We start from the raw sequence: 27,825 nt of genomic DNA on the forward strand, positions 1-27,825 counted from the left end.
TAGCCATAAAAATATATATGGTTTATTTTAGATTACAAGTTTTAAAAGTCTTCTTTTATTTCTTAAACTCCATGACAAGTCTAACTAAATTGAAATGAAGGGACTATTTTTTTTTTTGGCGAGTTTCACACCCCAACTATCAGTTATTCTCTTTTCCTACTTGAACTATCATAATCAGGGGCGGAGCAAAGTACGACCAAGAGGGTTTATGCGAATCCCCTTCGGCGGAAAATTATACTGTTTATACATATGGTTAATTTTTTGTTTTTATGTATATATGCTAGATGTTGAACCCCGTTGGCTTCTTCATGTGTTTACTTCTTCGTATTTTGAATCTCCTTAGTGAAAATCCTAACTCCGCTGCTGATCATAATCTATGTATTAAAACACACCTAGTTTGAGTAGTAGGTTCGGAATAAAAATAACTGATAGTTGTCGAGATGTTTTTAATACATAAATGATGAAATTAAATTTCATGTAAGGAAAAGGAAACTGCTGATAAATGGGTGTTGAGATTCACGAAAAAATGATAGTTCTAGATGTATTTTTTATCATTATCTAAAAAATCTGAGTAATACTCATCATTTCGGTCAGCATCTAAGAGTTGTAAACCAATACTTGGTAGTATCTTCTTTTCCTTTTTCTGAAATGAAATAATAGAATTAATAGAACTTTTGTCCTTTAGTTATTAATAAATTTTATTTTTAGTTTTTATATATGTTACTAAGTACATTACATTTTGCACTTTTGTATACTAAGTACTCTGATCGTGAATACTCACAAACTTATCATAAATATTAACTGTTTCAGACTCGAGTGGAGTTACATTGTCGTTGTTATTGTCATTAACTGTTCTATCGCTTAATTACTCATGTGTTACATTTGTATTGTTACTTTCTATTAGATGATAGTATAATTATATACTAATTAGTCTACAATATATTTTCTTTATGAAAGAAAAATCACATATTTAAATTTATTGAAGATTAAATATATCGACCCATATGTCACAAGAATTAAAAGCAGAATATACCAATAATTTAGAGAACAAAAGTGCTATTATTCCAAAATAATAAGTATATCATTTAATTTTGTTCGAGAAAACTACTGTATACTCGTGTCTTGTGACCAGCGTCAAATGTAAATTTGGAAGATACTCCCTCCGTTTCACTTGTCCACTATGAACTTTACAAACCCGTAAGAAATAACAAATGAAGTGAGCATTTACCATGATATCCATATTAATTAGTGTATAATCTTAATGAATTTGAAAAATAATCTGTAATGAGTAATTAATGCTAAGGGTAGGCCAGAATAAATAAATTATTTTTCTCTTGATATGCAAAAATGGACAAGTAAAAGCAAAAATCTATTTTTAGAATAATGGAAAAATAAAAATGAACGGAGGGAGTAAACAATTTACATAGCAGTTACTTAAATATCAATAAAAGGGTTCTGCAAAACTCATGTATATAGTTTAAATTTTGAATTTGCTCTAGACTCTTCCTTTAGTTTTAATTAAAAGAAAGAAAAAGAAAAAAACATAAAAGAATATAGTTATATAATCCACCTTTTGATGGTATATCATTTTTTCCCTTCTAATATTGTATTTCTTAAAGAGGTCCTTTCATTTTTTTAGTTTTTTGTCCAGTGTTTGGTACCGGTTTTAGGCTTGACTAATCAGAATTCGTGTAGGAAAATTCTACTTTGGGAAGTAAAGAGCTCCCGATCAAAGACAACCCCATTTTTAGAATTAATATCCCAAACCTCTGATTAAGGATGGAGAAATACTTGCCGTTCCACAGCAAGTGTTAGTGGTGATCAAGGGCGGATCTACTTGGGGGCCAGGGTGTTCACCCGAACACCCTCGGCAAAAAATTACAGTGTATATATAGGGTAAATTTTTTGTATTTGTGTATATATATTAACTTTTGAACACCTTCGACAAAAAATTACAGTATATATTTAGTTTTTTTTTTTTTTTTTCGAACACTCTGAATGAAAATCCTAGATCCGCCACTAGTGGTGATCATGATATGTCTTCATTATTCCTGCATTTTTGGTGATCTTCACTACCAACGTTTTGGAATTCACACACTTCAAGCCTTCTATGTGACATAAGTGCAAAAAGTTTAATATAAATCAAAACAGCAATTTGCAGATGAAAGAGAAACATCTATACTAATAGTAATAGAAATGTGAATTATTTACTATTGAAAGTAATTCAATGAGTTACAACATTCTCCCTGTTCTGTGATTATTGTGATGTTACATAATAATCAAGTTAAAGCTGCAATGAAATTAATTGAATGTGAAAGAACCAAAAGGATGAATGATATACATAAATTATACATAAAGAGAAAGATAGTGAAGTATTCCTTTGGTAAACTTCAAACTCTATGAACAGATTTTGCAGCATGCCCCATACCACTGGCTTAAGCTTTGTGACCTTTATATTTCTTCGAAAGCTTTATCAAGCGCTTCCCAGACGCGCGCTTCCTAGACGTGTGCTTCCCAGACGCGTTTCAGCCTTTTGTTCTGTATCATCGCTATTGTTCCAAAGGTCTTTCAGTTCGTGTCTCACCGCCCCCAGTACCACACAAGTTCCTAGATGACAAAGGTTTTAAAACGATGAAAAACTAAACAACAATTTTAACTAAGTGGTAGTTAATTTGTCATACCTAGTGTGCAAGGCACGAGATACAGGAGAGCGGGTTGACCATGTCCGCTCATTAAATACATGGCCAAGTAAGCAAAGCCAAGACCTGCATGGATTTTAGACTGATTAAAGCGACGAATGAGTGAAATGCAACATTGGAAAAAGAGAGGGGGTGGGGGGTTGGGGGTTGGGGGTGGGGGAAGAGAAAGTATAAGAATCAAAAAGTAAAATGGAAAGAAGGATACAGAGAAAGAATGATAGATCATCAATATGATTCACATGTAAAAAAATAGAATTAACAACATACACGGCGCACAAAACAATAACGACAGATATGTACAGAATCATAAGCATAGATCCTTGTGGTCTGGCCCTTCCCCAGACCCCGCGCATAGCGGGAGCTTAGTGCATCGGGCTGCCCCATGTACAGAATCATAAGCAGAAGAGAAACTGTTGTATTACAATAGTCAGAGGTTAGAGGCATTGAACGAAATACTTGTACATTGGAGCGAGAATCTCAAAACGATCTGCATTATGGCAGCTGAACTCAGTAAAAGAGAGACTTCCGTCTCTGAGTTTTGCCTTATATGAGGGTTCATTTTTATCAGAGTATGTGCTTTTAAGTCTTAATTGTCATTTGTACACAAATGAAAAGCCATTTTGTTAATGTTTTGCAGCCAAATTTTGGATAGACATGTGGGTCTTTAATCTGCATTATGGCAGCCGAACTCAGTTAAGAGAGACTTCTGTCTCTGAGTTTCGCCTTATATGAGGGTTTTTTATCAGAGTATGTGCTTTTAAGTCTTAATTGTCATTTGAATACAAATGAAAAGCCATTTTGTTTAATGTTTTGCAGCCAAATTTTGGATAGACACGTGGGTCTTTAATCTTTTAGCAGGTTTTTATGGTAGAAATAGCGGGCACGGGGCATTTTTCAGTTCTGTATTTAAGAATAATCATTGCCCTGGAGTTTCAAATTCCATAAGTGAAACTTCATGACGATGTCGTAGAAGAATTCCACTTGTTATAATTTGAAACTCTAGGACAGTGGCTATTTTTCAATTACGGGACTGAAAAGAGGCTATTTCTGAATTTTACCCGTATTTATGGTCTCAAGCAACTGAGAGCAGCAGTAACATATTAAGACAAGCCAGATATAAAAGAACACAATAGAAGCAGAAAGAGCCAGGAAAAAACAAAAAAACAACAAATAAAATAAAAATAAGAAGGAAGAAACAAAAGAGAAGCACCCACCGGTCCCATAACCAATCATCAGCCAAAGGAAGTATCCATTTAATGATCCCTTGTTTCTAGCTTCATCAAATCTGCAAATATATATATATAAATGTTTTTTTGTTGGTATATGTTAATTGCATTTTATTTTGAGAAGGCAAGAGGTTCAATTGCTTTTGTTCTGGAAATGGGATAATTCAAAAGTCAAAACTAAATCGCCATTGCGACAAAATTCATATATACTCTCCTTATAGACGCCTAATATAAGAATATCTTTAAGAACAAAGGTAGAGAAGTAATATGCAAAAAGGAAGTTTCTTATCATTTAACCGAGGTGAGGCGATAATCTTTAACTTTTATGAAAGAGAGCAACAATTATCTTTTGCAAGATGACTGAAGCGCAAAAATACCTGTACGCAAAGCAAATTAGCAAACCAGGGAAGAGAATATCCCCAAAGCCAAGTATATCAAAGCCTTTATAAGGATCTGTCAATTTAGGAACTCTTATAAGCATCGGGATTGTTTCTCCACCAGCATTGTTGCCTTTAGCAACCTACAACAGAGGCCAAATCCAACAACGCGAAAAATTAATGACAGATACCAAAGAGTTAAATATCTTCTGGTATGAATTGCGTGGACAAGAAGTGAGTTTCGATATAACAACACCATCCAACCCAGCTTAATAAAGAAAGCACCCATGATTAACCACTCAAAATAAAATGCAATTAACATATACCAACAAAAAAACATTTAAGTCACACTGGTACATCTTTATGTTTTAAACTATCCGGAGCAGCTTCATAAGAATCATAATCTAGTTTCGGTGCAAAACAATGAAGTAATTTTGTTTCATTTTGTGAAATTTCCACAATCCACACCGACAAGTTAAATATCCAAAAGCGTTCAATAAGGTTATTTAGCTAAAACTACTTGAACACATGCATAGTATGCATGCTAAACAATGATGAATGAATAAGCAAACAATATAACATTATATGAAGGACTAATTGCTAAATGTTTAGCTTGTAATTGACATTATAAATTCTTGTACTTTTAATATGCAGGCATAAATAATGCGAGTAGCTTATTGTATTCTGGCTGGAACAGAGATGGATTAGCACAAGTTGCAAAAAGGAATGACAGCAACAACAACAGAAACTTAGCCCTAAGCAAGTTGGGTCGGCTATATGGATACTCACTGACCATGTTGCAAGAAAAGCAATGACATCAGTGTAAAGAAACTCTATGCCTAACATTAGTTGCATATTTCGAAAGAATAAAAACCAAGCAGGGGGGAATTCTCATTCCTTTCTGGCTGAAAAAATGAAATTAGAAAAAGACTGAAACTTTATCCAGACAGGTGGCAATTTTAAATTTTCAAGAAACCAAAGACCAAACAGGCTCCATGCTGAAAATGTTAAAGAGAAAAAACTGGGAAGAGATAATAGCATTCTTACCAAGTTGACACAAATAAAATACAAGATACACCTGTACTACAACAAGAAGATACACCTGTATATAGGTGTGAAATCCACATAATTAAGAGTGAGCATAGTAAATAAAACATGATTTGTTAATGCAAAGCCCGACACATTCGTTATGTTGATATGTCAAAGCTAAAAACAATAAAATTTTAAATTAATTTAACTTTCTTAATTTTCTTGCACAAATATTTATTTAGACCTAACTCATGATTGGTTTGACCATAAACCAATATACCACTGAAGACATCCCGCAAAAAGGTTTGTGATTCAGCCAAATTCTCTGCGTCAACAGTACAGACTGAAGTTGTAACTAAAGAGAAAACTTACAGAAATCATAACACTATCATGGAATATAGTAGGAGATAGGAAAACCCAGAAGATGTCATAGACGAATGCGCAGCAGAGAAGCACTGTAGCAACCTGAAAGAGAAAAGGAATGACATAAATGAGAAGTATATTAGTAGACATAGGTAGAGCAAAACAAGAAATCAACTATGTTCGTTGGTGAATCTTAGAAGCTACCAACACACCTTTATATTAGGCAATTGAGCCAATTGCAGAACAGTGATCATCAAAGCAATCCCCTGCGAAAATAAAGTTTTCATTTATTTTAAACAGTTTTCAGCTGGTGTAAGTATCTAGAAGAGTAAGACTAGGTGATAAGGATGCATAAACTCAGTAATCCTAGAAATAACATAGCAGATTTTAAAAGATCATTTAACTAGTGGAAAAGGTTCAAATATATCCTTGCAGTATATGATTTAGAGCAAACATACCCTCCTTTAAATAAGTGACCTATTTATACCCCTGCCATTACATAAATGGCTCAGATAAGTGAAAAACTCGAGTTTAAAATTATTTATCTGATTCTTTATTAAAATAAAAGCCAAGTGAATTTAATTAAAGGGAAAAGGTCCAAATATACCCCTATAATATAGGATTTAGAGCAAATATATCCTCCGTTGAAAAAGTGGCCTATTTTTTAGTTTCACCATTTGTCGAACCAAGCTTATGTTCATCGTCAATGCGGATCAGTGTCAAAAAAAAATCGTTCTTCTTTTTTCTTCAATGATGCAAGATCTGGTGCTAACAGCATGCGGAAACACCCATAAAGGAATGTAATGCGATAGAAGAAGGCCTTCTTGATGACGAGGGAACTATAAATCTCTCCCCTATAAATCTATTTGCTTATCGTTATCCGGGTTTCTTTGTTCTTATTTCCTTTTTTGTTTTCATTCTTTAGCTTTTTACTCTTGCATTTCTTTCAGTTCATTTTCTGAAAAACGATTTTCTATCGGAAACAACCTTCTACCCCTGAAAGGTAGGGGTAAGGTCTCCGTACGCCCCACCCTCCCCAGACCCCACTTGTGGGAATATAGTGGGTATGTTGTTTTTGTTGTATTCTTTAGTGTGAAAATATGAGAGAGAAAAAGATAAAAAGTGTGGATGAAAAAGAAAAAAAAAAGTGAAACATTAAAATTTTAGTGACAGATTCCAAAACGTGTCTATTAGGGTGATGAAGTGGCACGCTACATGGTGTACACCTCACCCAAATATAGCACGCCACATGACATTTTAACAGTTGGGTCCTAAATTTGCTAATGACCGGGTTATTTTTGTTCCAATAGTATAATGGAGGTTAAATATAAACTATTTTTGAAAGTAGAGGGGTATATTTGACCTTTTCCCTTTAATTAAATCCAAGTGGCTTTTATTTTAATTTAAAAAAAATCGAAAAAATTAAAATCGATTCTTTCACTTCCGTCTGCCAAAAAGGGTATATCTAAGCCATTTGTGTAGCGGCATGAGTTTAAATAGACCACTTTTTTAGTGGAGGGTATATTTGCTCTAAATTGTATAGTACAGGGGTATATTCGGGCCTTTTCCTTAACTAATAACGCAAATAAATATCCAACTGCAAAGGTCTATCACACAAACAACAGACATGAAATAGTTTACGAAGAAATTATAAATTAGCTTACAAGAATGTCCTGGCCAATCCAAGAGTATGATTCTTTCCTGTTTAAAGCCCAGAAGATGGCGAATCCCACACAAAGTACTAGGACAACTATTGACAGAATAGTGACCTCCCCAAGAAGCGGTAAATTCAATGTTTTCTTTTCACAACTTCTACATTTGCTGCTTAAAAGATTGTAGGAAGCATAGTTAAAGATCTAATCAGAAATTTTGTACATAATATGACACAGACGTCATGGGTCAATACATCATACCTTAGTATGAGCGTCACTATACAGTTATGCAGTCCCTGAGAAAGAAACAATTAAACAATAAGAGTTCAACAAGCAGAAACAATGTTGACCAAATGCAAAGAAGAATCAGTTTTGCTCAGCCAAAAACGTAGAACATGCATATATCCATGGTATAATTGCATATGTTGCACAAATCAAGCGTAAAATCAAAAGTAAGCTAATAATGTGAAAGCTGAATGAGTAGTCAGAACTTAGGTAACCCAACCTCCAAAGCACCATATATACTTGTGCATGTCAACTTACAGAAAATGGAAGCAAAGTAAAGCATATGGATTAGTAAGTCCACATATTACAATTACATCTATAAGCAGATGGAAAGGTTAACCTTTCAAAAGATTATGGCAGGCACTATTATCATGGAACATGCATTGTATCACTCAAAAAGTTGGCTAAATCCACTATTCCTACGATCTCAAGTGGGAATCATAGATAACTTAAGGTCTTTGATGCAGCCAGGATATTAAGCGTAAATACACCTCATCAGCTGGTGCATTCCCTTGACTTTGCGGTTAAGAAAGCATAGCTCCATGACAATGTAACCCGTAATGCTTCTACCATTAATGAACATATGAGTTCAAGTATGTTATTATTATAGGGCCACTAAAAAGATAATATGAAAGTGACAATATACTAGGCACAACTTAGGTGTTTCGAATAACTACAACTCCAAAGCTACTAATTCACTTCGCATGCCCAAAAGGAGAATTGGCCTGGTGATTGAGTCTTTTATAGAGGAAAATTCAATAATTTCAGCGACTAGGTCACAATAAAGCATGAATTTGCATATCAAGAAACATTTGACATCTGCAGGTGGCTGTAGCACAATTCAAGGGTCAAATGATTGATTTGAACCATTAAACTGATAAGGGCAATTAATTTTAACTATTTTAACCTTGTAATCTGGCACGAGTGAATAGAAAAGGCAATCCACTCATGTGAATGCCTCTTTTCTCAGTGATCTGTGAACCGAGTACATCTCCATGGCAAGTGGGGCCTACATAGGATGTTGTCCCTATGTGTTATGCCAAAACATGAGGACTTTCCAGTCTTTGCACCACTACAATGAGGAAAAGAAAGATAAACAGTGGACGGTAACCCTTCAATGGTCAATTTGGACCTTTCATGGAAAACATGACAAAAACCTTTCTAAGGAGAGCAATACCTTTAAATTAATTCAAGTCTATTTCTATCTCCAAGTTCTAGGGTTGATGCCCGGAAAGCAATGATTACTAGTGACGACTTGGGGATTCCTTAGATATGAACAAAAAATTGTCTCGATGATCTACTTTTGTTAATCATTATGATATGTTATTGTATACATCGTACAGGAGCTAGCACACCCTGTCCCAGAAGTTTCTTTGATATTTTTATCAGGGGTCTAAGGTAGGGAGTGGGAGCATGACAAAATATTTGTCCACTTGAATGCTCGATTAGACCAGCTATGAAACAGTTACTACCGAAGCACAAAGTTGTCATTTTCCTGAGTAGTTTTAGATTAGCAGGAAAAACTACTATAAGCAACAACATACCCAGTGAAATCCCACAAAGTTCAGTAACATAATGGTTCACAAATACATCACAGTATACACACACACACACACACACACACACATATATATATCATTAGGCATTGATACACACATTTTTTCTAAAAATCTTTAGACCTTCAAGTTTATCTTCCATTTTCTTTGCGTACATTTCGAACAGACACATGATATTATTGATATCTATCTTGCTCATCTTTGCGTACCATACGAACAGATACATGATATCATTATATTGCTCATCTGTTAGATATTAGGGTCGTTTGTTGGTTGGTTAGAGTTATGCAGGTATTAATAATGCAGAGATTAGTTATGCAGGGTTTAGTCATTCATGTGTTAGTTATTCCATCTTCTATCCTGCATAAGATAATATACATAGATTCCCTCAAAACTTATACATGTATTAGCTATGTGGGATTCTAAATTGCTAACCAAACACCATATTTGGTGTATTGAGTTTTATACACAGCAAAAAAAGGTTACCAAACATGGTACAAGTTATGCAAGATTCAATACATGAATAAATCACCTCCTGACCAGCAACCAAATGATCCCTAAATGCATGGCCTCAGACTATCAACTAATTCAATAATGAAGCATAAATAAGCAGTGCCATGAAATAAGATGGCCTTAACAGACCGAATTGTATTGGCTTAGACGAAAATCAAGAAGGAGAAAGAACGAACTTGAATACCTGAATTCCACCGATACAGAAAAGGAATATCAGCAGCCAGACAAACCACGTAGACATGAAAAAGTAAAGTAGCACCAGAAATGTGGATGCTGAGATAACAAATCCAATAGCAGTCCATGCAGTAATGTGCAGAATTTCGTCATCATCCACCTTGGCTACCACAATATCATCCTGTACGGAAACCATATCACTTTTTACGACATTACAGCTTTTAATCATCAAGCAAGGAATCATTGGTGTTATCCAGAATTGACACAAACTACAAGTAGGAAAACCAAGAAAGGCATGTTCACAGTGTGCTCAAAACATACAAATATAAATCAATCTTTCGTTCCACTATATTTTAATCTCAAATCAACTGAGTTCATATATGAATCTTTAGTTCCATCCGCTCTATTCCGGTATATTTCATTCCAATACTAAATAATTTGTATTTTAACACAAACGAGGGAAAACTAGTATGTAAAGATATGATAAGATTTATATTGATGATGGTTTATTTAATAAAAGATTTGTTTGGATTGATTAGCTTGATTAGGAAGTTGATTACATTTAATTAGATTAGATCTGATTTGATTTGATTTTGAATGATACATTTACCAAATGGTAAATACTTGTAATTACTATAAATTCCCAACTAAGCTTAAGGGAATGATCAAGCTTTTCCTTCCCTTCTCATTCTCTTCCTTATATTTAGAGGTTTTCAGAATCGCACACCTTGCGACACATCTGAGAATATTAGGTCTTCTAACACTACACCATTTTCCCTTAGTTGATTTACCACATGTAACCCCCCGCGCACACACACATAATTTGTAGCTCCATCAACCAAACCAGCCTCCATTATTTGAGTCTTATCTCACCACCATGGTTGTTGCCAGTTTTTGAGATCCTCAAAACTGTGTGAAGATCGAATTTCTTCTCTGGAGAAGTACGTCTCTCACACACCTTTAACTTTTCCGCTGAGGAGAAAAAGAACCTCTAGAATAAGCCATCTCCTCAATGTCGAAGGTTTTTCCATGGCCAAGTATCCTTAGAGAGTCCATTCTATTCAATTCCTTTTAAATTCTTGACTTAATGGATCCAGTTTAGCTTCAGCATACCTCTTCTTTCCGCTGGAGATGTTCTGTAGGTGACACCCTATTAGTGGTAGTGATGGGAAAAATGTAAACAGTGCACTGATCAGAAACTAAGGTGTCCACAGAAGGTATATATCAAGGATGGATTATTTGGAAAAGCAAATGGCAGAGTAGCGAAAAGATTACACAGAACATATCAACCTTGGTCAATTCAGATGTATGTTCCGGGGCAGCTCTTGTGATGCAGGCAGCTAAATTTGAAAGACCAACAACTATTACCTTATTGTGTTATCCAAGATCTAATAGCCAGAGTAAACTAAAATTTACCACATCATCATCAAGATGCAGTGCTGAAAAGCTTATACAAATAGCCACATACAAAAGCAGAGATGAGATTGCTACTAACTGAATTTACAAGAATATAAGAAGCTGAGCATGTCAAATTTGAAATATATCGGACAGCTTTTCCTTTTTTTTTTTTTTTTTTGTGTGGGGGGAGGGGGCTCTTGTGAGTTCATAGTCGTCACTTTCCTTAGATTGAGTAAATTTTTTCCAAAAAGCTGCACAAATAATTGTTCCAACAGCCATCAACCATATGAACGACACCGAGTAGTCCACAACAGGGCGATCTGGTGAGTATAACATCACCGAAACTGGATTAAGAAAAAGATACCATATATCAAAAGTATTCCAAGTGAAATAAAACAAAAAACAAGAAATAAGATCAAACAAAAAATATGCACCAATTACAGAGTCACTATGACAAAGTTTGCAAATAAAAAGCCATTTGATATTAGCCAACACAGCTTTTAAGTCCACATTCTCATGAGCTACCACTGACATTTTGAAGAAAAGAAATTCTAGGCTAATGAGATAAAAGTACATCTCAGTAGCTCCATGGCTTACATTTGAGCAGAGCTCCACAAGCCACTAAAGCAAACACCAATTTTGAGAGAAAATACCAGATATAGCAACCTAATTGTTGGCAACCATTTTATAGGTGAATATAACTCCACTATTATGATAGTTGTTAAATAAATGATCCTTGAACCTAATTCAACTCCCAAAATTAGCTCATGAGGTCAGGATTAGACTAACAGTTCATCTTCAACCAACGTGGGCCTCTGACACTCCCCCATATGCATAGGCCTGTCACCTGAAGTGTAGACAACAAAACATGATGCCCAATATTGGGTAAACCAAGAACTGGAATGGGTGACTCTAACACCATCAAAATGAGCATTGAGCCTAACTCAACCCCTAAAACCAGCTCATAAGGTGATTATAGCCCAAGACCATATTAAGGGCAACAACCCATCCTTCAACCAATTTGGGTCTCTAACAAAAATCATCAAGGATAAAAGTTGAACTAGCTTTTAAGTTGTATTCTCCTTACATGGTTTTGGACTTTTGGACAATTTATATATCTTAAGTAGCTTTTGAGTTCTGGATTAGGGCCACGGTCCATTCTAACATGGTGTTAGAGTACTCGACCCTAATGTTAGGTCAACCATGATGTAACTCTACACTCCAGATGCTCAACTTTAGGTGTACTGGAGGGAAGGGTATTAGAATCTCACATCAGTTTGTTAGGAATATTCTAGATACTACGTAATATTTGAATTCCAGTTTGGATATATGTACTGTAGAGATAAGATAGGAATAGGTAAATTCTCTCGTATCTCTTGTCTCATTCAAACTCTTCAAACCTTATCCTTTCATACTTGTATATATTGAGGACTCTTCCTCCGAATGAATACGAAAATCTACAGATTCAAACTGAATCCTTTCATGGTATCAGGGCATAGTCAAGACTCACGTCAAAGCATAGTGAATTTCAGTATTGTATAGAGTCTCCTGCCAAAAACAAGTTAGGGGGCACATGGGAACGAGACTTTTTGAGATTTGAGGTTTAGGAGGAATTTCAAGGATTGGGAGGTGACCGAGCTTCAGAGATTGCTAGATCTTCTTCATAATTGAGTTGGGAGTTGGGGAATAACAAAGTATTCTCAGTTAAGTCCTTCTATGAGAAGCTTCTGGTTAGAGCAGAGGATAGTTTTCCATATGTTTCCGTCTGGATACCTAAGGCACCAAGGAAGGTGTGCTTTTTCACGTGGTTAGCTACTAGAGGAGTGATTTTGACGCAGAGAATCTTAGGAAACGGAAGGTTATCTGCATAAGATGGTATTTCCTTTGTAAGGAGACGGGTGATCATATTCTGTTACATTGCAAATTAGCCACGAGGTTATGGGAGGATATCTTTAGTTGGTTTGGTGTCTCTTGAGTAATGCCAAGATCCGTGAAGGAGTTGATGCTCAACTGGAGGTGTGGAGCTAGGAGAGGAAGACACAAGGCATGGAACGTTACTCCTCTTTCTTTAATGTAGGTTATTTGGAAAGAGAGAAATAGGAGAGCTTTTGAAGGGGAGGAGATGAGCTTTGCTCAATTGAGGAGTAGTCGATCTCTTATTTTCTTTTGGTGCACCCACGTAGTTCCTGTTTGTATAGAGGATTGGTGTCTTTTGGACAGAACCATTTGTTGTAGGTTTCTCCACTTTTTGGTATACCACTTGTATACGGCCAAGATGGACTTGTTAGTATCAATGAAACTTTTTACTTGATCCCAAAAAAAAAAAAAAAGTCAGAATTCGTTTGGAAAATATGGTCATGGTAGGGGATCACATTCTAATGGGGCCAATAATCAACAACAGTCTTATGGTACAGTTCAATGTCAATAACAACAACAACAAATACCCAGTACAATCCCACCAGGTGGGGTCTGGGGAGGGGAGGGGCGGATCTAGGGCCGGTGAACACCCTCAGCAAAAAATTATACCGTATATATATGGTATTTTTTCATTTTTTATGTACATATATGGATTTTGAACACCCTAAAAAACAAGAGAAGTGGTTGATTCAGTGGTTTAAGGTTGTCAAAATTCACCTTGAGGTTCCAAGTTCAAATCTCAGTCACTACATTTTATTTTTCGAACCCCCTCAGTGAAAATCCTAGATCCGCCACTGGGGGAGGGTAGAGAGTACGCAGACCTTACTCCTACCTTGTAAAGATAGAGAGGCTGTTTCTGATAAGACCCTCGGCTCAAGGTCAAGTTTGTTCAAAATTTAGACATAATGCTTTAGTTTGTTATCCCAGGTTTGATCATGCTTATCAAGCAAATAATAAGCAAAATATGGCTGTCTTGATTGCGCAACCATCCACTGTGATCGATCCATCGTGGTATTCTGATCCGGGTGCTACCAATCACCTTACAAATGACTTGAACAATATGACTGCGCCTGGAGATTACAATGGCACTGATCAAATTCATGTGGGAAATGGTACAGGTTTGAAATTTTTTCATGTTAATGTTTCAATTTTACCATCTTCTGGTAGATCATTACGCTTGCAAAACATACTTCATGTTCCTGCTATAACATTGCTTAGTGTTGCGCAATTTGCATCTCATAATAGTGTGTTTTTTGAGTTCCACCTACGTGTTTGTTTTGTAAAGGAAGCCACAACCAGGAAGGTATTACTGGAAGGGAAACTTGAACATGGCTTGTACAAACTCAACTCTTTAACATCTTCACCAAGAACATTAAGTCATCCTCAAGTGTTGCAAGCATCTAAGTCTAGTTCTAGTTTCCCTGTTGGCATAGCCGCTTATGGCATGTTCAATAAATGTAGTCAATAATATCATAAGATCTTTTAATTTGTCAATTTCAAGATATTCTTATGCTCATGTTTGTTCATCTTGTTAATATGGAAGTAGTCGCAAGTTGCCATTTCCGAATTCTACTTCAATTTCGAGTAATCCTTTAGATTTGATCCACTCTGATGTATGGGGTCCCTCTCCTTATCTTGTTGGAAATAAATTTTGCTATTACGTTTTATTCGTTGATGACTATAGCAAATATACGTGGTTATATCTAATGGTCTCAAAACATGAAGTGTATACTATCTTCTTACACTTCAAATCCCAAGTTGAGAACTTTTTTGAGCGAAAAATGAAAGTGGTTCAATCTGATTGGGGTGGAGAATATAGAAAATGTTCCAAATACTTTGACCAATTTGGAATAATTCATCAATTGTCATGTCCTCATATGCATGAGCAAAATGGGTCTGCTGAATGTAAGCATAGGCATATTGTCGAAACAGGCCTCACTTTACTTGCTCATGCTTCCTTTCCTTTCAAATATTGGGATGAAGCCTCTTCTTCTGCTACTTTTTAAATATATAGACCCCCCTACTCCAGTACTGCATAACGTGTCTCCGTTTGAAAAGTTACTTAATAAGACTCCTGATTAAAAGTTTTTGGTTGTGTTTATCCATATCTACGTCCTTATAATATACACAAGCTTGCTTTTCGTTCCGCACAATGTATATTCTTGGGGTATAGCAATAATCACAAAGGTTATAAGTGCTTGGACTTGTCCTCTGGAAGAGTATACCTTTCTAGTCATGTTGTTTTTGACGAGAATCTCTTCCTGTTTGCAGCTTTATCTCCAGCTTCATACACTGTTTCATGTCCTCGCGCTTCGCCTAAGCTAACTGTTGTTGAACCATGAAGTACTTTTCATTCTCCTGGTGTGTTATCTCTCACGCCTAGTCCTAGTTCTCCAAGTTCAGAATTACATGTGCCCATTAGGAACACTTTTGGACAACATAACTCGTCCCTCACTCCACTTCATTTGCACGACACACCTATTCCCATTGCACATGAATCTGGACAGCATACTTCTACCATTAACCTGCCTCAATGTCGAGCTTCTTCATTACCTCAACCCATCTCAGTGGCTCTCTCCGTGTTTGCCTCACAATTTAATGCTGCTCCTCTATCATCTGCTCACTCCTGTCGATCTAAAGCTCCTGTTCTTCCTCATCATATGGTTACCAGATTGAAGTCCAAACCCTCAAACCTTCAAGCCAACTCTGTTACCAAATATCCTTTACCTCCTACCACTCTACCTGTTGAACCTACTTGTTTTTCCCAAGCTAATAAAGATGTTGAGACAAGCTATGCAAGAGGAGTACAATGCCTTAATTCAAAATGGCACTTGGTCCTAGGTACCTTCCTCATGTGCTAAAAATCTTGTGGGTTGTAAATGGATTTACAAGTTGAAACTCAATTCTGATGGTACTATTGAACGTTACAAGGTCGCAAAGGGCTTTAGTCAAGAAGCAGGAATAGACTATCATGATACATTTAGTGCGGTAGTAAAACCTACAACTATTCGGATCATTCTTACTCTAGCAGTATCAAAAGGTTGGTCTCTACGTCAATTGAACGTCAAGAACGCCTTCTTACATGGTGACCTACTGGAAGAAGTGTGTATGACACAACCAGCTAGTTTTGTGGATCTGAAGTTGCCTCATCATGTGTGTAGACTGCAAAGGCTTTGTCTGGGCTCAAACAAGCGCCCCAAGCTTGGTTTTATAGGCTTAGTTCTACATTGTTTGAGCTTGGTTTTGTCGCCTCTAAATTAGATTTTTCTCTTTTTATTCATGCGCATGATGGCCATATCACTCTTCTTTTGGTCTATGTGGATGATTTAATCTTAACAGGAAGCTCTAGTGTCTTCATTGAAAGCATCCTTTCCAGATTATCATTTTCGTTTGCTCTTAAGGATTTGGGTTCACTTTATTATTTCCTGGGAATACAAGTAGTGCGGAGTTCTTCAGGCTTAATTCTTTCTCAAGCCAAGTATTAAAAAAATACTTGGCTTGAGAAAGAATTAAGCCAAGTATTCGTGATATACTTACTCGTGCAAGCATGGATGGTGCTAGACCTTTATCCACACCTATGGTAGCTGGTCTTCAACTATCACAACATGGCAGTCCGTCTTTCTCTGATGTGACTAAGTATAGAAGTCTCATTGGTGCTCTTCAATATGTGACTATTACTAGGCCTGATGTGTCTTATTCTGTTAATAAGCTATGTCAATTTATGCATGATCCGGGGAGTCACATTTCCTGGCACTGAAACAGCCGCTATGGTATCTTAAGGGTACTATTGATCTTGGCTTACACATCTGATCACTACTTCTTTGGCATTTTCAGAAGTCAACTGGGCTGGTTGTCCCGATGATAGCAGATCTACTCATGGTTATTGTGTTTATCTTGGCCCTAATTTAGTATCCTGGTGTTCTAAGAAGCAAAATGTTGTAGCTAGATCAAGCACGGAATCTGAATATCGTGGCTTAGCAGCTGCATCGGCTGAAATACTTGGATTCAGCATCTTCTTAGAGAACTAAGTGTTGTCATTCCTGCTGCCCTCAAATTGCGGTGTGATAATTTATCTGCAACTTATCTCACAGCTAACCAATTTTTCATACTCGAACTAAGCACATTGAACTTGACTTTCATTTTGTCAGAAAAAGGTAGAATCGAAAGATTTGGAAGTTCGTTATATTAGCTCCAGAGATTAAGTTGCTGATATCTTGACCAAAAGTCTCTCTACAAAACGTTTTCAATTCCTGCGAGACAAGCTTACAGTGTTTTCACCACAGTTGCACATGCGGGAGGATATTAGGAATATTCTAGATTCTACGTAATATTTGAATTCAAGTTTGGATATATGTATTGTAGAGATAAAATAGGAATAGGTAAATTCTCTGTTATCTCCTATCTCATTCAAACTCTTAAAACCTTAGCCTTTCATACTTGTATATATTGAGGACTCTTCCTCCGAATGAATACTACAATATACAGATTCAAACTCAATCCTTTCAGGTTAAATATGAGTAATGATCAGTATCAGTTAAATAGACGACCTTGGATAATTCTCACCTCTCGAGCTAGTTTTTAGGTTAAGTTACACCCAAGGTCCATCTGCTTGACATGATGCCAGAGCCAGACTTGTTCCTAAAGTTAGGCCACCCATGTTATGCAACTCCATTCTCTAGATGTCCCTCCATGGGCATGCTCAGAGAAGTGTTAGAATCCTACATTATTTAATTGTATGTGTTGTAGCCTCCTTGCATGATTTCGGAAAATCCTCACATCTTGCGATAGTTTTTGACGTTGAGTTGGTCTAAGCTCTATTTTTTAAAATATGGTATCATAGCCAAACTCATCCTTTGGGCTACCTAAGGTTGGGCCATCTGTACTATGTTAGCCATCTCCAAGTAACCAACCTTGGGCATGCAGAGAAGGGGTGTCAGAATACCACATTAGTAAAGTATACAAACTTTGGTCTGTGGAATAGGAGAGATATCTGTAAGCTCTTTGCAATCTTTCGCTAAGAAGGAGGACATATTGTGGGTCCTATGGATTCACTCATTCTACATCAAAAGGAGGGATATCACTCAGACAGATACACCTAAACAGGCCAGTTGGCTAGTTAAGAAAATCTTTGAAGCAAGGAAATGGTTCAATTCAAATGACAATAGGATAAGCAACCTAGATCTTTGTGTCCAGAACTCCAATCAGTATCAAGAAAGCATATGAATCATTTCTCCCTCAGTACCCAAAGGTTTCCTGGAGAAAGTTAGCCTTAACCAGAGGTCTGGTACTTAGGCATCAATTCATTCTCTGGCTAACCCTACATGGAAGCTTATCCACTATTGATAGGCTGAGCAGATGGGGCATTCAGGTGGCTCAGGAATGTGTTTTATGTTTCTCTAATGTGGTTGAAACTTTAGGCCATCTATACTTTGAGTGCCCCTACTCTAAGTACATCTGGCTAACACTGCTGAACTGGCCCAGGAGGTGAACTGGATAAATGCAGTGTCATGTTCTAGACCTACAAGTAACATCCTTGGTTTCTTGTTTGCAGCATCTATTTACCATATCTGGAGTGAGAGGAACTCTCGAATATTTCAGAAGCAAAGCAAAGCTCCAGGGTTCAGAGTGAAGAATATTGTCTTACAGCTCCATATATTTGGTCAAAGGAAGAATAAATGGAAGACAGTGTTAGATAGTTTGAATAATTTCCTACATGTAACTAATGGTTCTAGTGTTGCATAGGTTACTTTCATAGTTGAGATAACTTTATTTAGCTGTATGGCTGAATTGATATACTTGTTTGGATCTAGCTCTATAGTCTCATGAGCTAGTTGTGCAGATTAGCATACTTAGTTGAATAAAAATTTACTGTTTAACCAAAGAAATTTATATGTTCCTGGACGATCATCACCTATTGAGCTAAATTTTGGAATTGAGTTAGGCTCAATTTTCAAGGTTCATGTGTAAACAGCAATTATAGTTTGTGCGGTCCTTCTAACTAATGGAACTACTAGAAAGAGCATAGAAGTAAAATATTAGAGATATCATCTAATTCAAGTCTTCAGCATAATCTGAAGCCACATAGCCTATAACTGATCACCATCTTTACATTGTTGAATGTCAGACCAACACCTGTAGTACTGTTTAAGAACTTCAAAATCCATTTCATTGCTGATCAATGCTCTTTCCTAGGACATACCCAGTATGTACTTACTATTTTTTTAGTAGTATTTACTCACTACATTTCCAGCATATGAATGTCAAGATGAGTGTAGACATACCCAGTATGTACTTACTAGATTTTTGAATAGGGTTTACTCACTACATTACCAGCATATGAAATATGAAGATGAGTGTAAACCATAGTATACATGATTTCAGGTATTTGCGGAATCCTACTTAATAGACAAAATATTCATATTATTTTGTCAATGCCAATTAAATCAATGTTATTAGTTGTGAGTTAGAACTTTTTGGTATTTTCTTTTTTTTCAGATGATATGATGGGTCAATCATTTGCTTCATTAGTTCCAACAGAGGCAACTGCAGAATCAGAGCTATTGGGTTGGCTATTTTTGCTATTCCTTTCCGAGTCCGAGGGGCTACCCACATAACCAGAATAAGGAACACTAGGCATACACACCATCTCTGCATCTGGTTCACTGACATGTCTGCAATGACATGAAATGGACAACTGATTGTACGGTTATGGGTTGTGCATTGTTCATGTTCAAATACTGAAAAAGTTTCTCAGCTCCTTGTAATCTTCATTTACAGTATCTTCTTTGCATTACACAAAACCTTCATCTCAAACTCATTGCTTAACTGCTTTTTCAAAGTATTAACCTGTGACATGCCTTTTGCAATGAAGGCACATCATCGAGATACAAAATAAATAGATGAAGAACATCTAAAAGCTTTCTAAAACACACGAATGTCACAGTTCCTACAGAATACACCAACAATATATGCAACAAGGACCTCTCATGTGCACCAAAAGTTTACCAGCAAGAAATGGGATTACATCTCAATGATATATGAATAGATATATTTTCATACTTTAAAAGCACTCATTAATATGAATTGCAAGGCATGTCATATTAGAAAAGTAGATTACATCATAAGCTACTCAACATCTTGACAACCAAAATTAGAATCCAAGAGAAAGCTAACTTTGACAAAACAAAGCTATATATATGAGGCCAGGGCTTTACCTTTAATTCTATCACTGATGAGTTTACCAAACGTATTTGCCCCCTCATTTGAAATAGAAACAACGGGAATGGTTACATTTGATATGGTAGAATTATCAGGACAAGCCATCTCCAGAGGACCTAAGTAAATGCAGGAAAAAACGGCGTCATATCAGAAAGAGATGAGAGGAAACATATAAAAGACCTTAAAGACTTAAGATGACAATGTGTGTCAGGTTACAACCTCCTTTATCATTTATTATCACAACACCTCTTGCACCTCCTTCTTGGGCAACCGTGGCCTTGGTTATAAAGTCACATTCACCTCTACGAATTAGTGCAACGAAGCCTGATAACTAGAACAAATGATATCTCTGCATTATTAATGTATAACAAACACCACACATGATCAAACCTATTTTTACAGCAACCAAAAAGATATAGCAAATTTAGACATCTTTGGTATTCAAAGTAAAATCAGTTTGCAATAGTTAACTTTCAGTAGATCCTAGTGGTAACCCTTTCAGGTTATTTTATTACTCGAAACTCTTTCACACTAGTATGTGGTTCCACTTCTGAATAGTACCATGAAAAGGATATTTTTCTTGTAAATTACCACTTGTATTTGTAATTTGTATCTCTAATTAACAGAAGCTTGAAGAAACAAAAAAACTAAAAGAATAACTAAGACTCACAAATTGCTAATATAATGGATATTCTTGCAATTGGACTATATATGTTATCTTTAGCAAGAACTTACAAAATATAGCTGATCACACAAATAGTTTAAATAAAATCATAAAAGTCGAAATGTAGTCATATAGTCTTTTGTAAATGAGACAAAAAGAAGAAAAAAATCTAAATTTGGAAGACTTGACAATTTTTATAATACACGATCCTTATTCCTTAAAGTTCAAGATGATCTAAACAATGATTTTCACTTGAAAAACTTATGAGCAATTTAAATAATAGTTTACATAAATAAACATAACAAAACATAAAAATAAAACTTTAAAAGATAAGGGCTGACATGGAAGATGAGTTGCTGGGCAGAGAGGGGTGAGGTTGTTGACAGGACTCATGATAGAACAAAAGGTTGTATAGTAAGGTATTTATCTAGTATGTGATTAGTTCATCAAACTAATCAAAAAGAAAAAGGAAAGATTATAGCTACTTTTGAGCTATCAAAAAAATCATTCCTGCCCTGCCCCGTACATAGTGCTACACCATCCTCGACCTATCGCCATTTCTACTTCATTTCTCCTATTTCAACCCCCACTGGGGTCCACCAGGAAGAACTTGCTTTTCCATTTTCACAAGTGAAACTTACTCTTTATGATTTCTTATAAGCTGAAAATAAGTTGTTCTATGCAGAGTTTAGAAGTTTAAATTTATTTAACTTCCTGATAGGGGACAAAGAGATGCTCAATTTGCTTAACATGTACATGTCATCACCTAAAATTCTATATTAATTTTTTTTTTTTAGTTTGTTATTTATTCTCTTCTCCTAAATATAGATGTGATTGGTTCACACTTCAGCCCCTTAAATATTCTCAACCTTGCTGAGATTTGCATCAATCTTTAGGACAAAATCAATTCTTTACTCTTATAGTAGGACTTGGCTCATAAAGAATTATGAATTCTATTGTTATCCAAGATTCTCCAAATTAAAAAATGAGGAATGCAAGATCATCAAGAAAGATCAAAAGAACCAAAATTGGGCCGTGAAAAATGACAAAAATGGTCCCTTACATTTGATAGTAGCTTCAAAATAGTCCCTCAAGTATACATCCAGCAGTTTTGGTCCTTTAAGTTTGCCAAAAGTTAACACTTACCCCTATCATATATTTTACCGAATTCTATCTGTTAGATTTAACAGGAACTATGAAAAAAAAAAAAGATTTAACTATAAACACCAATAAAGTCTCATCAAATCCTAAAATATGCAACACAAAAAACTACACTAGACACTAAAAAGATATTAAAAAATAGCACAAATTATACCTCAAAAAATTGCACCAGACTGAAGAAATATATTAAAATTAACATAAACTACAAAAATTCTTCTAAATGTGAGTTCCCGCTAATTTCTTTCTTTTTTTAGTTCTAGTCAAAGCTACCGGAAGGAGTTTGGTAAATATTTCACGGAGACTAAAAGTGTTAATTTTTGACAAACTTAAAGGACCAAAACTGTTAAGTGCATACTTAAGGGATCATTTTTGTCATTTCCTCTTGTTTCAGGTATCCACCTAAAAGTAAAGGTCTGTAAGGAGTGTAGAGTAAATACCTTGGTGGTAGAAGCAGAACAGCCATTCTCAGGTTGTGCAAAAACAGCAGGCAACATGACGGTTTTAGTATCAGTGGGTAATACAGACCCAAATGCCGCAGTTAAGCCAACTACTGGCTCATAATTCCTAGTACCTTCATTAACGAAATACTTCAACAGCATCTTTAACAAAAGGAAGAAAAAAAGAATCATTAAACATCAGTAAGCTTCCACATGTGCATAACAGAACTGAAATAGAAGAATAATTCAAGACCAATTAAGAAATGGACCCAATCAATCTTCTCCATGTTGTTAAATTCCATCTCTTAAGAACATGATCAAGTTGCAGTTTCGTTAAATCCTAATTCTAAATACAACCATAATATTATTAATTTTTGTTAACCGTGCGCACCTCGATTAATTCCACGGGATACCTGCTAACCCCCACCACCAACAGGTACCAGGTAACTTAGACAGATGGAAAGAAATAATATACTATATAATAAATGCTGAATGAATCCTTGTATGGTAATCTTATAACACACACACCAGAACCTCAAAATTGAACTTTTTTCTTATGGTTGTGGTGTTCGAGCTAGCTTGCCCCCACCACCGGGTATTTAGAATTAAACATTATATATCAAATAACTCCAATTTCAGAATCAAATGCCACCAAATTCATGAACCCAAAAGCAAACCTCCAAAGCCATTTCAAATCATCTCATTAACATTACCAAAAACAGTTCTTAACCACAGAAACCCCACAAAAGAAAACAAAAAAATCCATAACCCCATCATAATTTTCCACATAATCAAGAAATGGCAACATCAAATAAAAAATTTACAGAACCCATGAAAGATGTATTAAATAAAAAATACAAAATGTGACATTTTCCACCCAATTACTACCTAAAACACAAAACCCCACAATTCTTTTTCTCTAAATATGCTAAAGGGTTGGAAATAATTACCATTATATTTTTAAAAAAAATACAAAGACCTGATTTTTCAACACATTTACAACCAAAAACACAAAACCCACAATTCTTTTTCTCTAAATATGCTACAATTAACCATGAAAAATGTAAAAAAAAAAAAAAAATACAAAGACATGATTTTTCAACACAATTAACACCAAAAACACAAAACCCACAATTCTTTTTCTCTAAATATGCTACAATTAACCATGAAAGATGTAAAAGAAAAAAAAATACAAAGACATGATTTTTCAACCCAATTACAACCAAAAAAACAAACCCCACAATTAATTTTCTCTAAAAATGCTAAAGGGTTGGAAATATTTACATTATGGATGTCATTGCTGCAAGAGCTATCTGCAGCATGTGCTATTGATGATGATAATACAACCAACACAAAAACAGAAATATTTATTCCAATGAAACTGCATGAAAATGCCATTATATTTTATTCAATATTGATTCCCTCCTTTGTTTTTTTTTCCCCCCCAAATTTTTGTGCTATATTTCTTCTCCAATTTTCTGCATTGAATTTCTTTTTTTCTTTTTTAGAAAGAATGGGGGAAAGAAGGAAGGAATGAGGGATTTTGCTTTAGGCACGTTTAGAATGTTCTAACGGTTTTAACGTTAAAGTGGAAATGAATTTTATTTTTTGAGGGTCTAAATATGTAATGTGATGACGTCATATTGAGTGTCTAAATATCGATGTGATGACGTCATAAGTCGCAGTTGGGTATATTAGTCGTCAATGTTACAAGTCGTATGTCTATCAAAAAGACTCTCTGCATTAAAAAAAAAAAAAAAACTATTATGTCTAGATCCCACTTGTGAGATTACTGTTACACCTCGTACTTTTATACGTAAAGTTTCGTCGTGAGTTAGTTGACGCAGATTTAAAAAACGAGGTTATCGTCAAGGTCATAAGGGATTATACATGCTCATTTTTCATACACGAGAGCTTGGTATCATGTTTAGTAAGTATCGGGAAGGTTGGATGCTAAGGCGAATCGAAGAAATTAAGTTTGTTGAAACTTTGGGAAAATTTTGACGGAATTCAGGACAGGATTTTTGGTCCATTTGAGGGGGTATATGTCCTAGAATATGAAGAGCTACGGAATTCATAACCTATGTAAACTGAAGTTCAGCGAGTCTTTTTTCCAATGCAACTGGCATGATTCAATTTGGAGAAAGACAGTGAGAGACACGGACAGTCGAAGTTCGACGGTACCGTCGTTGTACATCAACGGTCCGTCGAAATTAAGGCGGTGCTCAACTGTAAGTTGTATCTATCTGTGTGTTACGTTTATTTTTCTCCTTCTTCACCTTCATCAGCCCATATACTCCTTCCAAAGTTCTCTCAAACCCTCCCTGACCTTATCTAGCAAATAATCAAGGATTACACCCTAGAAACCTTAGAACTAGTGCAAAAAACATAGTAACTATATTGCTCAAGTGCGTGGCTACTCGTTTGAGCTTAAAGCTAAAGGTTGACTTAGAGTTTCTGAGCTTTAAGGTATGTATCTTATCCTAAATTTGTTGTTAAGATTGTTTATGAGAAGATTTCTTGGTTTTAAGTGAAGAGAAATATAGCTGAAAGGTTATAAGTCGAAGTATCGATGTTGTAGAATATGGACTGATATCCAGAGGATGTTTTGGTTGGATTTGAATCTATTTTTGATAAAAACTATCGATAATATTGTTGTTGATGTTTGGGCTTGATTTGGAGTTCATTTGGAATGGAAATTATAGAGGAAATGTTGTCCAAATTTCGTTAAGTCACTTGCTAGTCTAGAATAAGTTTTCAAGCATACATATGGTCTGATTATGGTATATAATTGCCTTATTTGTAGAGTTGCAAGCTTCGGAACTAAGTGTTGGACATTTAGGTAAACGACAAGGTATGTTAAGGTTATCCCTTTCCTTCTTTTTGGCATGAATCAGATGAAGATAACGAAACAAGCGAACGAACGTTATCCATAATGACCATTCTTAGAATGCTAGAAAGTCTGTGTTCCCTTGGATTCCTGATAATGGTATTACTTCATTTTTAGGATTCTTGATTTAATTTTATGATCATTGAACCACCAAAGGTCAAACATGTGATGATGTTAGCTCCATAATGATATTCGGAGGTTACCGACCCTACGTCACTCCGAAAGGCCCAGAAGTTATTCCTATGAGTCATTCACGCATTGTATATATATGTATACACTTATTTTACAACACCGAGCTATGCTATAGTCGGCCGGATACGGCACCTACTGTGCACACCACTGCAGTTGGGTATGGATAACACCGAGCCTGTCATGGCCGGGTATGGATAACACCGAGCCTATATTATATGGCCGGGTACGGTATTATGATATATGTATATGATTTTTGAAAGAAAGCATGCACATCATACGCCCTCAGAGGCACTTTTAGATATACAGAGTTATACAGGCACATTTAGATATACAAATTGACTCTCATGTCTTACCACTGCAGTTGGGTATGGATAACACCGAGCCTATATTATATGGCCGGGTGTAGTATTATGATATATGTACATGATTTTTGAAAGAAAGCATGCATATCATACGCCCTCAGAGGCACTTTCAGATATACAGAGTTATATAGGCACATTCAGATATACAGATTGACTCTCATGTCTCAGATTCCTTTCATGATTCTTATATATGTTGTTTTCATGCCTTACATTCTCAGTACATTATTCGTACTGACTCCCCTATTGTTGGGGGCTGCGTTTCATATCGCAGGTCTCGCGATACAGGTTGGTGATCCATCTAGTAAGGATGTTGGCTCAGCGAATAAGGTCGATGCACTCCATTTGTTCCGGAGATGCCAGGAGTCAGCATGGTCACACACACACACACACACACACACACACACACACACACACACACATATATATATATATATATAACACACACATATATATATACATATGCATGGGTACGGCGGGGCCCTGTCCCGACCACGTTACGTATGTTTTCCAGTAGAGGCTTGTAGACAGTTATGTACAGTCAGATGATGTCCAGACTTGATGTTTCATCTGTTGTCACACAGGTAATTATGATAGCCTTGTTGGCTCATGTAGTATGTCCAGCATATCCATATAGACGAGTCTTTCAAACTATTTGATACAAACATGTTTTCTTATGAGTCTATCGAGAATCATATGATGGCCCTATCGTCCCACCTATGCTCATATTGATGTCACAGATGTATGTCAAATGGTACTTGACTAGCACGGTTAGGTGCCCGTCATGGCCCTCTAGTTTGGGTTGTGACAATTTGTAACACCCCATAAACTTGAACTAGGTGTGAATGTGTAAAAATCTAGTATTAAGATGATATTATATCTATATGAAACCATTCTTGATGAATTCGGGTGGAAGATGATCGTTTTGAAGTCAAACCGACTAGTGAAGTTCTTAAGGCCTCTTAAATTCGCCTAAGTTTTGTTAGGTCTGTTTTTTGGGCGATTTTCATAAAAATGTGTTGCGAATTTGGCAAAACTTCCTTCATGAAAGTTGTAGATCTTTGAAATATATTTCCAACGGTAGGTCGTCCAGCCCAAGCAAATTTACGTACAAGAAGTTATGTCCATTTTACCGAACACTGTGCAGAACCGACACACGTCGCTTTTTCAGGCGCGTGCGATGGCCCAGCATCGTGGGCCGATCGCGCAAGTCTGAGTATTGAGTTGCATAACATCGCGCGATGTCCCCGCATCGCGTAACCATCGTGTAACAGGTCGGGTTCGGGTCAAAAAGTCCGGTTTACGCGTTTTAAGTTATATTTAAGATTTGGGGTTTATTTCCCCAACACCCCATTCACGAAAAATTACCCTAAAGTCAGGAAGAACAAGTCCCAAGCCTCAAGAACCCTACAAGGTAAGTTTTATCATGATTCTAGGTTGAATTCAAGTTCCTAATCCCTTTCTAACGTCAAACCCATGATTCTTAACATGATTCTTGTGACCAAAACCTAGGGTTTGCAACATAATTCTTCCCAAAGTGATTCAAGCTAGGGTTTGGGTGTTCTTCATTAGAAAAGTGATTTGTTAAACATTGTTTAACAAATTAAGGTATGTCTCTTTTGAACATACTCTTTCTATCAGTTTTTACGAACTCTTTGGTTGTGATTTGTATGTCTCCTTAAAAAATAAAATCCTTTTTGAATATAAAGGTAATG

The 27,825-nt window shown here is 35.9% G+C and overlaps 1 protein-coding gene across 1 annotated transcript; it reads right to left on the minus strand.

Annotated features, from left to right (window-relative positions):
• Positions 1 to 2,188: 2,188 nt before the first annotated feature.
• On the minus strand, positions 2,189 to 24,240 carry LOC132610032 (signal peptide peptidase-like 5). Its single transcript, XM_060324285.1, has 14 exons — positions 23,954 to 24,240; positions 22,670 to 22,831; positions 20,627 to 20,738; positions 20,404 to 20,523; positions 11,493 to 11,616; positions 9,885 to 10,053; positions 7,608 to 7,642; positions 7,359 to 7,515; positions 5,907 to 5,960; positions 5,704 to 5,796; positions 4,303 to 4,445; positions 3,914 to 3,984; positions 2,682 to 2,765; positions 2,189 to 2,607 (listed from the first exon to the last, which is right to left on the minus strand). The coding sequence occupies exons 1-14, from the start codon at positions 24,065 to 24,067 to the stop codon at positions 2,474 to 2,476; spliced, it is 1,572 nt and encodes a 523-aa protein (XP_060180268.1). The 5' UTR covers positions 24,068 to 24,240; the 3' UTR covers positions 2,189 to 2,473.
• Positions 24,241 to 27,825: the final 3,585 nt, after the last annotated feature.

Source organism: Lycium barbarum, chromosome 9 (genome assembly GCF_019175385.1).
Source record: "Lycium barbarum isolate Lr01 chromosome 9, ASM1917538v2, whole genome shotgun sequence".
Lineage (NCBI taxonomy): Eukaryota > Viridiplantae > Streptophyta > Magnoliopsida > Solanales > Solanaceae > Lycium > Lycium barbarum.